The sequence below is a fragment of the Aotus nancymaae genome, unplaced genomic scaffold, assembly GCF_030222135.1.
Source record: "Aotus nancymaae isolate 86718 unplaced genomic scaffold, 86718_ANA_hifiasm-v0.15.2.pri h1tg000036l, whole genome shotgun sequence".
Taxonomy (NCBI): Eukaryota; Metazoa; Chordata; class Mammalia; order Primates; family Aotidae; genus Aotus; species Aotus nancymaae.
In genome coordinates, this window is record NW_026988450.1 from 89,325,781 (window position 1) to 89,340,441 (window position 14,661).

A 14,661-nucleotide genomic window follows, 5' to 3' on the forward strand; every position below is an offset into this window, starting at 1 on the left:
GATGCGGTCTCACCATGTTGGCCAGGATGGTCTCGATCTCTTGACCTCATTATCCGCCCACCTCGGCCTCCCAGAGTGCTGGGATTACAGTCATGAACCACCCTGCCCGGCCTGGATCGTTTTTCTAAAAAAAATTTTAGATACTATACAAGGTTTATATAGTATATATAATCTGGAAAGATTATCGCTAAACCTTGTGTATACAAACATATATATATAACTTTGTATTTATAAACATATTTTCTGTTATTTTTGATAGCTCCATAGTGTTCCATTTTGTTAGTGCTTCATTCCCTTACAGAGTGCTCTTTAGGCTGTGGCCAGCCTTCTCCTCACATAATACAGCTGTAGGGACATCTTTGTTGTGTCCATCTTTACATGTGTAACTTCCTTGAGATGAGCTCTTAGAACTCTAATCACACGTGACCGTCCCTCCTATTCCCAGGGCCATGATGCTGATGCCCGCCCCAAGAACACAGGTGTCTTCCAGGATGAAGAGGTCCTTTTCAGCCACAAGCTCCAAAAGGACAATGACCCAGATGTTGACCTTTTTGCCGGCACTAAAGCAACCAAGGTCAGTTCCAAAGGGTTCTCCACATTATGGCTTTGTTACTGTATTGGCTACTGTCTCAACAGCTCACCGAGTTCTCTTTGTAAATTATTTTCTTTTGGATATTGAACCCGAGTCTTGTTTCTTCTAGTTGTTAGAGCCAAGTGTTGGGAGCCTGTTTGGGGATGATGAAGATGATGATCTTTTCAGCTCTGCCAAGTCCCAGCCTTTGGTATCAGCCTTTCGTTCTCAGTACTGGGTTGTGTGGGAAAGATTATGGGAAAGGAAACTAATGTTCAGTGAGTTGATTAAGGAAAATCTTCAGAGAGTCGTGGTGCTTCCCAGTAAATGAATGGCAAATAACATGCCGAGGGGAGCGTGGGTGGAGGATGCAATGCTTAGTTTGTGGTGTGCCCTATCTTATGTTCCCTAAACTAACATTAAAACATTAACAGTCCAGTTTCTCTGACTGCACTACTGAGAGCTGCACATAGTGAATATGATTAATTTGATATATTTTCTCCCAGTCTCTTACTGTGTATGGTTTTGTAATGTTTTTCCATGGTTGTGAAACATTTAGCCTTACTTACTGTGTTAAAGTCATTTTTTTTTTGTTTTTTGAGACAGAGTGTTGCTCTGTTGCCAGGCGCCAGGCTGGAGTGCTGTGGCACAATCTCAGCTCACTGCAACCTCTGCCTCCCGGGTTCAAGCAGTTCTCCTGCCTCAGCCTCCCGAGTAACTGGGACTGCAGGCGCGCGCCACCATGCCCAGCTAATTTTTGTATTTTTAGTAGAGATGGGGTCTCACCATGTTGGCCAGGATGGTCTCCATCTCTTGACCTCGTGATCCGCCCGCCTCGGCCTCCCAAAGTGCTGGGATTACAGGCGTGAGCCACCGCGCCCTGCCTAAACTCATTTTTATATGTAACAATAATATTTAGTGTTAATGTGATTTATTTTGTCAGAAGTCAGTTTTTAGGTAGCTTTTTTTTCTTTCTTTTGAGATGCGAGTCTCATTCTCTTGCCCAGGCTGGAGTGCAATAATGTGATCTCGGCTCACTGGAGCCTCTGTCTCCCAGGTTCTAGGATTCTCCTGCCTCAGCCTCCTGAGTATCTGGGACCACAGGTACACGCCACATGCCCAGCTAATTTTTGTATTTTTAGTAGAGATGGGGTTTCACCATGTTCACCAGGCTGGTCTTGAACTCCTGGCCTAGGGTGATCTGCCCACCTCAGCCTCCCAAAGTGCTGAGATTACAGGCGTGAACCACCAAGCCTGGCCTTTTTGTTAAGTTTTAGTCTGTGGCTGTGATACTAAAGGAATAGGGATGAATTTTAGAATATCAGGTCTGGAGCATTATATTATCAGACCAATAATGTTGATTTTAAATGTTAGAGATCTAGTAAACAAAAAGGGACTCACTTGGAGTCTGAAAGTAGGACAGAAGTGATGGATAGGCATGGGAAGGCTTGTGGTCACACCATGCCAGGTCTTTGGCTTACAGTGCTTACAGGTGAGGGATACGTATTTGACCACGTATGTAGTTTGTGGTTGAGTCAGCTGCTGTCTCTTCTTCCCTTTGGGAATGAGATAGAGCGAACTCATTCAATTGTGTATTTTTTAATCTCCAAAATGTTTCTCAATACGGAACTAACGGATTGTTTTTCTTCCTTTTCTTTTTTTTTTGAGACGGAGTCTTGCTCTGTCCCCAGGCGGGAGTGCAGTGGCGCAGTCTCAGCTCACTGCAACTTCCCGCCTCCTGGGTTCAAGCGATTCTTCTGCCTCGGCCTCCCGAGTAGCTGGGACCACAGGCACGTGCCACCACGCCTGGCTAATTTTTGTATTTTAAGTAGAGATGCGGTCTCACCATGTTGGCCAGGATGGTCTCGATCTCTTGACCTCATTATCCACCCACCTCGGCCTCCCAGAGTGCTGGGATTACAGTCATGAACCACCGTGCCCGGCCTGGATTGTTTTTCTAAGAAAAATTTTAGATACTATACAAGGTTTATATAATATATATAATCTGGAAAGATTATCGCTAAACCTTGTGTATACAAACATATATATATAACTTTGTATTTATAAACATATTTTCTGTTATTTTTGATAGCTCCATAGTGTTCCATTTTGTTAGTGCTTCATTCCCTTACAGAGTGCTCTTTAGGCTGTGGCCAGCCTTCTGCTCACATAATACAGCTGTAGGGACATCTTTGTTGTGTCCATCTTTACATGTGTAACTTCCTTGAGATGAGCTCTTAGAACTCTAATCACACGTGACCGTCCCTCCTATTCCCAGGGCCATGATCCTGATGCCCACCCCAAGAACACAGGTGTCTTCCAGGATGAAGAGGTCCTTTTCAGCCACAAGCTCCAAAAGGACAATGACCCAGATGTTGACCTTTTTGCCGGCACTAAAGCAACCAAGGTCAGTTCCAAAGGGTTCTCCACATTATGGCTTTGTTACTGTATTGGCTACTGTCTCAACAGCTCACCTAGTTCTCTTTGTAAATTATTTTCTTTTGGATATTGAACCCGAGTCTTGTTTCTTCTAGTTGTTAGAGCCAAGTGTTGGGAGCCTGTTTGGGGATGATGAAGATGATGATCTTTTCAGCTCTGCCAAGTCCCAGCCTTTGGTATCAGCCTTTCGTTCTCAGTACTGGGTTGTGTGGGAAAGATTATGGGAAAGGAAACTAATGTTCAGTGAGGTGATTAAGGAAAATCTTCAGAGAGTCGTGGTGCTTCCCAGTAAATGAATGGCAAATAACATGCCGAGGGGAGCGTGGGTGGAGGATGCAATGCTTAGTTTGTGGTGTTCCCTATCTTATGTTCCCTGAACTAACATTAAAACATTAACAGTCCAGTTTCTCTGACAGCACTACAGATTTGTTTGTGTAAATGTTTGTTTGAAAGACCATTGCATACACTGTGGTGACTAAATATTTGTGCCTTTCAGGTGCAAAGCTTTGAATCTGAGTTTTAGCCTCTGTATGTCATTTTCTCCCTTAGCCCCAGTAAATTTTTGTAAGTACTCTATTTTCTTTTTATCATAGAGAGGATTCTTGTGACAGTCACAGTCTTCAGAATGCTGTTTCTGAAATGCTTCCTTTGAGTTGGTTGAGCCCTCATTTGAGAAAGTATTTTTAAAACTGAGAAGCCAGGATTGTTTTCTGCATTATGATTTTTCCTTAAAAATGCTGTTCCACAACATCCTGGCCATTTGCATTTCCACAGCTTGTTGAAGTGTTTAAAGTTTAAAAAGAAAAATTGATTTAACATTGTTTTGTTTACATTTTTGGCATAACAAGGATGATATATTTGCTACAGAAGAAGTTAAACCCTCTCAAAAAACCAGAGAGAAGGAGAAACCATTGGAATCCAATTTATTTGATGATAACATTGATACCTTTGCTGCCTTAACTGTAAAGCCAAAAGAAAAGTCCAATAAGGAAGTGGAAGCCAAGTCTATATTTGATGATGACATGGGTAAGTTTGGTTACATCTTGACCTAGAGAATCCTTACCTTTCCATCGCTTGGTATTTTTCCTGCTACCTTTTCTTGGAGCTTTTCTGGAAAATGCACCCCTAGCGGGTTTCCTTCAGTGTAATCCCGAGTTAAGCTGAAGATTTATTTACCTTGTTCTAAAAGAGAAGTAAGGGATGGTTCGTCGTCAAAACTTTCAAAAGACATGGAATGTAAAGGTAGACTTTTAATGTGTAAGATAAAGATTGAAGGTTAAAATGCCAGACCTTGCCTGTGTAAGAGTGTCTGTTGCCATGGCTTCCCCTTTGTCCTTCCCTCTCCTGACAATAGCATATTGTTCAAAGATAAGAAACCAAAGCTTAAGAAGCTGGAAGCCATCATCCTCAGCAAACTAACACAGGAACAAAAAGCAAACACCACATGTTCTCTCTCATAAGTAGAAGTTGAACAATGAGATCACATGGACACAGGGAGGGGAACATCACACTCTGGGGCCCTTCAGGGGCCAGGGGGTAAGGGGACAGAGAGCATTAGGACAAATACCTAATGCATGTGGGATTTAAAATCTCGATGATGCGTTTATAGGTGCAGCAAACCACCATGGCACATGTGTAGGTATGTAACAGACCTGCACGTTCTGCACATGTTTCTCAGAACTTAAAGTTAAAAAACAAAAAAAACAAAAAAATTTTAGTTGGGCTCTTAGTTTTTTTCGGAGGTAGGATAATTAAGACTCATGATGAGTGTGACTTTGTAACTTGGAGGACTATACTCACTTTTCAAGATGTTTAAGAGTTTAGAATAAACATATGTGAGTTGATTATATTTTTATACACAAAATATGTCAGTACTTGTGTAAACTTATACTCTGGTTGCTGGTGTAAGGAAAGCCTGTGAGTGATTTTACACACCAGTTCATAGACTGGTAGTGTTGGATGAGAGCCCAAAAAAGGCTCTTTATTGTCATTCTTTAGGATTACAACACAGTTTATGTATGTCTCATTTGTCCCTTTCCAATCCAAAGGCCTGTGTATGTTCTCCCTATATATTGCTAATGAAGAAATGAAGACTTAGAGATCTTACATGACTGTGGAAGATAGCTACTCAATGGAACTAAGGTTCTGTGTCCTCAGAGTGACATGGAAGTGACAGATATGCTAAATTTACTTTTTTTTAAATGTTTGAGCTCCAGAATAAATAATATATTTTGCCTATAAAATAGACCTGTCTTTAAACTGTACTGCCATCTTGTTTTTTCTATGTAGTTGATTTTACACAACTCAAAGGAAACATTTACCTCTTTATTTATTTATTTATTTAGGAGGGTCTCACTATGTTACTCACGCTGGCCTCAAATCCCTGACCTAGCCTTAAGGGATTTTCCCATCTCAGCCCTACAGACATGGGCCATCGTGCCTGGCTCCATCTTATGTCTACACATTCATTTCAGTGGATAAGAGTAAAGGTAGAGGTAGTGAAATGGCCTAAATACAGCAGTCGAAGAAATGAGTTGATAAACTGTTAAAAGTGATCACATCTTTTTTCTTTTCTCCCTCTATAGGTAGGGCTTTGGAGTCCACCCCTTCTGACAATCCAGAGACAAGCACAATATTCCTGAGAAAATCTCGAACAGATGGTGAGACACCATGTTTTTTCCACCAAGAAAAAGAGTGAAAACTCTTCTTATTTGATCAAATGTATTGTAGAAAGTATTTAGAAAAACTCATATTGGTTTAAATTTTTCAATTTTTCACATATTCACTTGTCTTATTTTACCATGTGATATACTTTAATTGTTATTGTGTTAGTGAAAACATGTAAACTTTTTATTTGTACAGTTTACCCTCTTTTGATCAACACAATTTGTCATGTGATGGAGGAGTTGTAGATTTATCTTTATTTAATAATTCTTTGTCCCTTTTCCCTTGCTCCAGAGAGTACATTTTAAAGTTGACTGATAGAACTTAGGCTTCACCTTGGTTTCCATTTAAACAAATTAAAAAAAGAAAAATAGTTGTTCATCAACAAGGATTGAATCTGTGATTCTGGCCTCCTCTTCCACAGTCCTCCGACCACATGCATTTATCACATCCAAGTTTATGCTAATCAAAACTTCTATTAACCTTTTAATTTGATGTAATGTAAATTTAAACATGCCCTACTCCTGCTTATTTTCCTCAGTGTTATGTGAAATCCTTGTTTGTTTGCTAAAAAGCCATACACAGCCAGGTTTTCCTGTTGATTGAAGCAGCAAGAATGCAAGTGAGGATCTATAATCATATGTGAAGTGATGCAGCACAGTAAAATATGGGAGTTTGTAACCTTTGTTTCTTGTAGTTTGAGTAGACTTTGCCTGTCCTGAGTCAGTTATTTCTGTCTAGAATTTGTGTTCCTTTATGCATTACTATAAAGAGATACCTAAGGCTGAGTCTTTTATAACAAAAAGAGGTTTAATTGGCTCATAGATCTTCAGGCTGTACAAGCATGGCTTCAGCATTTGCTTCTGGTAGGGGCCTCCGCAAGCTTACCATCATGATGGAAGGCAAAGGGGAAGCAGGTGGTTCCACACTTGTGAGAGGGTGGGGCGGGGGTAGAGGGAAGGTGCCACGCTCTTTTAAACTACCAGAATGAGAATTTGCTTATTACCATGGGGATGGCACCAAGCCATTCATAAGGAATCCACCGTGACCCAAATGCTTCCCACTAGGCCTTGTCTCCAACATTCAGGATCACGTTTTAACATGAGATTTGGAGGGGGAAATATCCAAACCTTATCAGAATTGTTTTCCCAGTTCCTTCCAGAGCCATGGGCTTCTCACACGTAGAGAGCATGGAAGGAGTTAAAAAAAAAAAAAAAGCCACTCTGTGTCCCTCACTGTTCAGTGATAGCAATGTTTGCCTGCAAGGCCCTTTTAACTTTAAAAGTGGAGGCAGTGTAGGAAACAAAGCATGGCCTAGGTCACTCTTGGAGCTTTTGTTATTCTGACCTTTTTTTAGGAAAAATAAAAAGACTTTTTGTGCTGCGGACACCATGTTCAATGAGGTTTATATACTCATTTTAAAATCTAAACTTAAAAAGGTTACTTTCCTGTTGTGTAAAGACTCTTTTTTTGGTTTGTTTTGTTTTTAGTGACATATTAGTAGGTGACCACTAAGTGTGGTTCGAAATGCTTACTGGGATTCTGGTGCATCTAGAGATAGGTGCCTGGCCAGGAAGTAGTTCTTAGAGCTGTTAGCTCTTAAATTCTGGTAAAAAAGTAAGCTATGTGTAAATGCAGAATGAGAAAATGCTAATGGATCATGGCTCATATATGCAACTTTTTTATTAGCTAATTTTTTCATCTGGCCTCATTTTTTTGCCCTTTCCTTTTGTATACAAGGTTTCTTTCATTTGTATATAATAGAAACAAAAAGTAAACTGGTCCAAAAAGTAAAACGAAGTTTTTATATTTTGCTTTATGAGATTTATCATGCCAGATAATTTAAATATAAATTGTTGAAATAATTTTTTAAAATTGAATTTGTTCCCATTTTATTTAGGAGTAATCAGTAAGACGTTAACAACTAGTTTTATTTTACGGTATTTGTATTAGAAGTGACCAGTTTGTTTGTTCTTTTTTCTTTCTTAGTAGAAGAAATAAGAAAAGGCAACTATACAAACCATGTAAGTAAACAGTCAAAAAGTTAAAAAACTGATAGTTTGACATAAAAGTATGTCTCTCTTAATTACTTTACATTATAATGAGGACCCCATGCTGATAGCATGGACTTCTTTTTGTGGCTTTTCTAAATCTGTTACATTTTCCTAAGTATCAAATGTATTCAGAAAAGTCTTGAGCTTAGTGTGTCCACCTTTTAAGAATGTCTGACATTTAAGTTAAATTTCAATAGTCTGATTGTGGTATAAAGATCTGCCTGAAATATTGAGTCATATTTTTAATTTAGCTAAGTTAATTGTCAGCACCGTCTTTTAGTTAATTGTAAGCACTGTGTATTGACTTTCTGCCATAGCAGGTGCAAGCATAGCTTCCTCACTACACCATGACCTTATTTTTCTCCCTCTGTTTCTTCCAATTGTAGCACACTTTTTCATTAAATCTAATATTTACATGATTATGACTATGCAAACATTATTCAGTGCTAAGTCATACGGTGTTTTCATTGTGCCTCTGCATTACATATTCCTTCATTTTTTCTCTGAACCAGTTCTGAAATCTGAGCACTTCTGCACTTCTTCTGGATCATGTCTTTCTTCCTAGCCTGTGTTACTTTACCCAGCCAAATGCAGTAAGTAGCCCCTGGCTGGTCTGTTTGCTTTCAAAACCATTGTTTTTTAGCATGAAACTAATTTTCTGACTATTTGTTTGCCTGTTTTCTAACAGCCATTTCCCCCATCAAGTGTTGTAGCATCTATCATGTGCCTCTCCAACTATTTTCCATCTGCTAAAACGTCTCTGTTCCATTTTTCTTTGTTGTGGAGGTGGGGTGACAACTTACTTTGGCCTTTTGTCATCCTAATTCAATATAGAGTGACTTTCCCTAGATATGCTCGATGTTTGCTTTTCTGATTCTTTTTGTGCTATCTCCTTAAAGTCTTTTGGGATCCTCCCATAACTGCTGTCTTGTGTGGGATCACCTGTGTCCTAGATTCTGTGTTTCCTTCTGTCCTGTTATCCTGGGTGGAGATGTTTAGAGATCTGCCCAGACTTAAAATCCCTCTTTTTTGATAGAGAGTAAACTTCTAGGTTGAATCTAAATTTTATGATTCTGAAGATATTCTACAATGTGCTCGCTTCACACTGTTGTTCTTACAGTGTTGCCATCGTGTGATACATTGTTTGTAATTGGCTTTTATATATCTGTAGAACCTTTTTTAGGAGCTTCTGTCTCTCTGAGATTGTGAAACTTTGTAACAACAGCTTAGTGGGACTCTTTACATTTTATTGAGGCTACTAAGTCTGCAGACTATGTGCTTGATAATTTGTTTCACTTTCTCTGATACTTTTTTTCTGATAGTCTTGTTATTCATACACTAGGCTGCTTAGACCAGTATACCTGCATTGGTTTTTAATTTTTCCCCTTCTATTTTTCAGTTTCCCTTATTATTATAGATGGAGTTTTTTTCATGAATGCCCAAAGTCTTAGAAATATTTAAGTTAGTTAAGATTTATTTATTTTTAGCCTGGTCAACATAGCAAGACCTCATCTCTACAAAAAGGTGAAATAACAAATTAGCCAGGTATGGTGGCATGTGCCTTCAGTTTTGCCTACTCAGGAGGCTAAGGTAGAGGATTGCTCCAGCTCAGGAGATTGAGGCTGCAGTTAACTATCATTGCACCACTGCCCTCCAGCCTGGGCAACAAAGTGAGACCCTGACTCAGAAAAAGGAAAAATGTTATTCTTAAAAAAACATATCTAAAATTTGTCCTGCCAAAAAGGAGAGAGAAAAACATAAACTTTAGTTTTCATTTTATTTTATGTTTGCTGGCAAAAATGCTGTCGTTGATTTATTTATATATTTTTATTCTATAGGTTCTGGGGGGAACAGGTGGTTATATGAATAAATTCTTTAGTGGTGATTTGTGACATTTTGATGTACCCATCACTTGAGCAGCATCCACTGAAGCCAATTTGTAGTCTTTTATCCCTCATTCCACTGCCATTCTTTCCACTGTGTCCCCAGAGTCCATTGTATCATTCTTATGCCTTTGCATCTTCATAGCTTAGCTCCCAGGTATGAATGAAAACATACAATGTTTAGTTTCCCATTCCTGAGTTGCTTCACTTAGAATAATGTCTCCAATTCCATCCAGGTTGCTGGGAATGCCCCTAATTTATTCCTTATTATGGCTGAGTGGTGTTCTATGATATATACATATATATGTGTGTGTGTATATATATGTATATATGTATATATATGTGTATATATATATATACACACACACATTATACATAGACATATGACAGTTTCTTTATCCACTCATTGATTGATGGGCATTTGGGCTGTTTCCATATTTTTATCATTGCAAATTGTATTGCTGCAAACATACATGTGCAAGTATTGTTTTTGTATAATGCCTTTTTTTCCTCTGGGTAGATATCCAGTAGCAGGATTGCGGGATTGCATGGTGTTTCTACTTTTAATTGTTTAAGGAATCTCCACACTGCTTTCCATCGTGGTTGTACTAGTTTCCATTGTTACCAGCAGTGTAGAGAAGTGTTTTCTTTTCACTGCATCCACACCAACATCTATTATTTTTGTATTTTTTGATTATGGCCATTCTTGCAGGAGTAAGGTAGTATGGCATTGTGGTTTTGATTTTCGTTTTCCTGATCATTCATGATGTTGAGCATGTTTTCATATGTTGGTTGGCCATTGGTATATCTTCTTTTGAGAATTGTCTGTTTATGTCCTTCGCCTACTTTTTGATGGGATTTTTTTTCTCTTGTCCATTTGTTTGATTTTTTTGTAGATTCTGTGTATTAGTCCTTCATCAGATGTAGAGATTGTGAAGCTTTTCTCCCATTCTGTGGTTGTCTGTTTGCTCTGCTGATTGTTCCTTTTCCTGTACAGAAGCTTTTTCGTTAAGTCTCACGTGCTTAATCTTTGTTTTTGTTGCATTTGCTTTTGGGTTCTTGGCTATGAAGTCTTTGCCTGAGCCAGTGTCTAGAAGGGTTTATCAAATGGTATCTTCTAGAATTTTTATGGTTTCTGGTTGTAGATTTATATCCTTGATCCATCTTGAGTTGATCTTTGTATAGGTGAGCGTTGAGGATCCAGTTTCATTTTCCTGCATGTAGCTTGCCAATTATTCCAGGCATTAAACCGTATATGGTTTAATTTCTTCACATTATGTTTTAGTTGGCTATAGGTATTTGGGTCTATTTCTGGGTTCTCTATTCTGTTCCATTGGTGTATTTGCCTATTTTTATACCAGTACCATGCTGTTTTGGTGACTGTGGCCTTATAGTATAATTTGAAGTCAGGTAAAGTGATGGCTCTAGATTTGTTGGCTTTGCTTAGTATTGTTTTGACTAAGTAGGGTCTTGGTTTGTTCCATATGAATTTTAGGGTTCTTTTTTTTTTTTTTTAGTTCTGTGAAAAATGATAATGGCATATTGTTAGGAATTACATTGAATTTATAGATTGCTTTTGGCAGTGTGGTCATTTTTACAATATTTAAGCCACTCATGAGTGTGGGATGTCTTTCTATTTGTTTGTGTTATCCATGATTTCATTCAGCTATGTTTTATAGTTCCCATTGGCATATCAAAAAGGCATTTCATACCAGGGATACAGGGATGGTTTAACATATGGAAGTCAATAAATATGATATATCACAGAAAGAGAATTGAAAGCAAAAATCACATGATCATCTCAATAGACGAAGAAAAAGCATTTGACAAAATCCTTTTATGATTAAAATGTTTAAAAAGCATTTGACAGCATCCTTTTATGATTAAAACCCTCAGCAAAACTGACATACAAGGGACATACCTCAATGTAATAAAAGTCATTTATGACAGACCCACAGCCAACATAATACTGAATGGCGAAAAGTTGAAATCATTACCCCTGAAAACTGGAACAAGGCAAGGATGCCCCAGTCTCACTACTTTTATTCAGCATAGTAGTGGAAGACCTAGCCAGAGTAATCACACAAGAGAAAGAAATAAAGGGCATCCAGATCAGTAAATAGGAAGTCAGACTGTCACTGTTTGCTGATAATATGAACGTATACCTAGAAAACCCTAAAGACTCCTCCAAAAAGCTCCTAGAACTGATAAATGAATTCAGCAAAGTTTCAAGATACAAAATTAATGTACACAGATCAGTAGGTCTGTTACACCCCAACAGCTACCAAGCTGAGAATCAAACTAAGAACCTCAACCCCTTTTACAATAGCTGAAAAATAAAGTAAAATACTTAAAAGTACACCTAAGCAAGGAGGTGAAAGATCTCTACAAGGAAAACAATTTTAGTGTTTTTAATGGGTTAAAATGAGAGGCAGCAGGTACAATGGAAGAAGTCAGTGGGTGGGCCCTGGTATCCAAGGGGTACTGGACCTTTGATGGTAAGGCTTTAGTTTTGACTTGTTAAATTACTAGGTATGATTATTTTCTAGTTTTTGTTATTATACCTTAAAACCACTAAGTAAGCCCTTCCATTTCTTGTTAAAGATCATAGCATTTCATACTCTGATTTATGCTGACTGAAGTTAGATGATTTGTTTCTATTTTGTGACACCTTAAATAATACCTACCAAGAGTGATCTGTTAGTAGTGTTTTTGTTTTAATTAAATGTAGTAAGATGTTGAGTCCAAATGATGACTCAGTTAGTTTGTCAAACACTTGTTGAAGTTTTTGATTTATTCAGAATTCTATGCTCAGCAGCTGGATGTAGGAACAGTTAGGGCCCGCTGTTACTTTTATGGAGAGGCATACTTTCTCATGAGAATACTTAGTCTCTTGTAACCAGTGGTGAATCTGACTCATTAGTGTACCAAAGAAACATGTTTTGGTGTGGCTGCTGGCAAACAGATCCAAGAGGGTAGATGTAGTCAAAGTTGCTGAAACAAGGAAAGAGAAAAGTGGTATTCTATGCAGAGAGTAGGGTATAGCAGGAAAATGCCTAGGGTGCAGCTCAAATGATTTATAGAATGAAATTAAGTTTTGAAATTAATGGCAAGTATTGTCGAAGAGTCTCATTTGAGTCATGTCATGGCTGTCTTATTTAAACTTGAAGGGAAAGTTAAATTTTTTAAGTTGTCATCTGTTTTCAGGGTGTGAGAGAATATTAAATTGTTACTAATTTTATCCTCCACATAAGAAAACAGGACTAGAGAAACCTATGGCTTCCTCACTTGTTGGTGGTCTAGCAACACTGGCACACAGAGTCTCTGAATCTGAAACTTGTTTTGTCACCGGAAATAATACATTTAGGATTAGTAATTTAGTAAATGTATTAGTCTCTTATTCACTGCAATAAAATGTTCTTCTACGATATTATTTAATACGTTACATTTTACTGTAGTAAATAAATAATAGAAATAGAAATTCTCAGATCTTATTTTAAACTTTTCTCATTATTTATAAAGGGAATTCATAAAATCCTTGTTGGGTTTGATGACAGGTACCTTATTTAGGGCAGCATTTTATAACCTGTATCTCAAACATCATCTCTGGAAGTTAAGAGCCTCCGATGAGTTCTCTATAGAGTGCACAAGATGCCACACTCAGGCAGTTCACAGAGTGTAAGAAATATCCTAGTGCTTTGTCATTTGGCATTTTAACCGATAAAAAAATACACCTTGATAAGTTTAACTTACACTTTCTTTCCTTCCCCTTCAGGTGTCTACTGGGCTGTATAGTTCACGTTCGACAGTTTTCCTTGACGACAGCACAGCCAGTCAATGTCATCTTAAAACGACACTAAAGCTGTGAGTACAACCATAGTGTCAAGGGACAGATTCCTTTATTCTAAAATTAATTATTTCAGCCATTTGGTTGTCCTCTTCAGCAGTCATTTAAGAAAGTGAAGTCAACTATATATCGATATACAGATTCTAAATATGAAGTATCAATTTCTCTTTTAAGAAATCTTAGATGTCATGGTAGAAGGAAAAATCAGTTAGCAAATAAGCCGTCCCAGAAAAGTATAGCTATTTTTTTGGTGCCTTTATGCCTTAAGACAATGTTGACTGCAATGAAAAGGACCCTTTATTGGATTTTTTGTGTGTGAAAAATTAGTTTTTCAATGCATTGCAATGTGTACTACTTTGGACATTAGTCTTGGAAGAAGGAGCAGCTTTTTTTCTTCTGGCATCACAGTGTATCAGCAAATGCAAAAGAATGAGAATCATAGCAGTCTCTCAGTCTGTTCTTTTGCATTTGCTGAGGAGTGTTTTACTTCCAATTATGTGGCCCGTTTTAGAATAAGTGCTATGTGAAAAAATAGAAAATAAGAAACTCAAAACCGTACAACTACACAGAAACTGAATTACCTGGTTCCTGAATGACTGCTTGGTAAATAACGAAATTAAGGCGGAAATAAGTAAGTTCTTTGAAACCAATGAAAACAAAGACATAATGTACCAGAATCTCTGGGACACAGCTAAAGCAGTGTTTAGAGGGAAATTTGTAGCACTAAATGCCCAGATCAGAAAGTGGGAAAGATCTAAAATCGAAACCCTAAGATTACCATTAAAACAACTAGAGATGCAAGAGCAAACAAATTCAAAAGCTAGCAGAAAGCAAGAAACAACTAAGATCAGAGCAGAACTGAAGGAGGTGGAGACACGAAAATCCTTCAAAAAATCAGTGAATCCAGGAACTAGTTTTTGGAAAAGATTAACAAAATAGACCACTAGCCAGATTGATAAAGGAGAAAAAAGAGAAGAATCAAATAGACACACTAAAATATGCTAAAGGGGATGTCGCCACTGATCCCAGAGAAATGCAGACTATGATCAGAGAATACTATAAACACCTCTACGCAAATAAACTTGAAAATCTAGCAGAAACGGATAGATTTTTAGACACATACATTCTCCTAAAAATAAACCAGGAAAAAGTCGAATCCCTGAATAGACCAGTAACAAGTTCTGAAATTGAGGCAATAATTAA

General features: G+C 37.9%; 1 protein-coding gene across 1 annotated transcript in view; it reads left to right on the forward strand.

Moving 5' to 3' along the window:
- The window catches only part of LOC135277934 (uncharacterized), a 117,483-nt gene that overhangs the window by 87,396 nt on the left and 15,426 nt on the right, over nucleotides 1-14,661 (forward strand). The window contains exons 18-25 of the mRNA XM_064384101.1: nucleotides 446-574; nucleotides 702-782; nucleotides 2,850-2,978; nucleotides 3,106-3,186; nucleotides 3,859-4,036; nucleotides 5,596-5,670; nucleotides 7,664-7,698; nucleotides 13,387-13,475. Of these exons, the coding sequence (XP_064240171.1) occupies nucleotides 446-574; nucleotides 702-782; nucleotides 2,850-2,978; nucleotides 3,106-3,186; nucleotides 3,859-4,036; nucleotides 5,596-5,670; nucleotides 7,664-7,698; nucleotides 13,387-13,475 (797 nt within the window). The remainder of the gene's footprint in view (nucleotides 1-445; nucleotides 575-701; nucleotides 783-2,849; nucleotides 2,979-3,105; nucleotides 3,187-3,858; nucleotides 4,037-5,595; nucleotides 5,671-7,663; nucleotides 7,699-13,386; nucleotides 13,476-14,661) is intronic.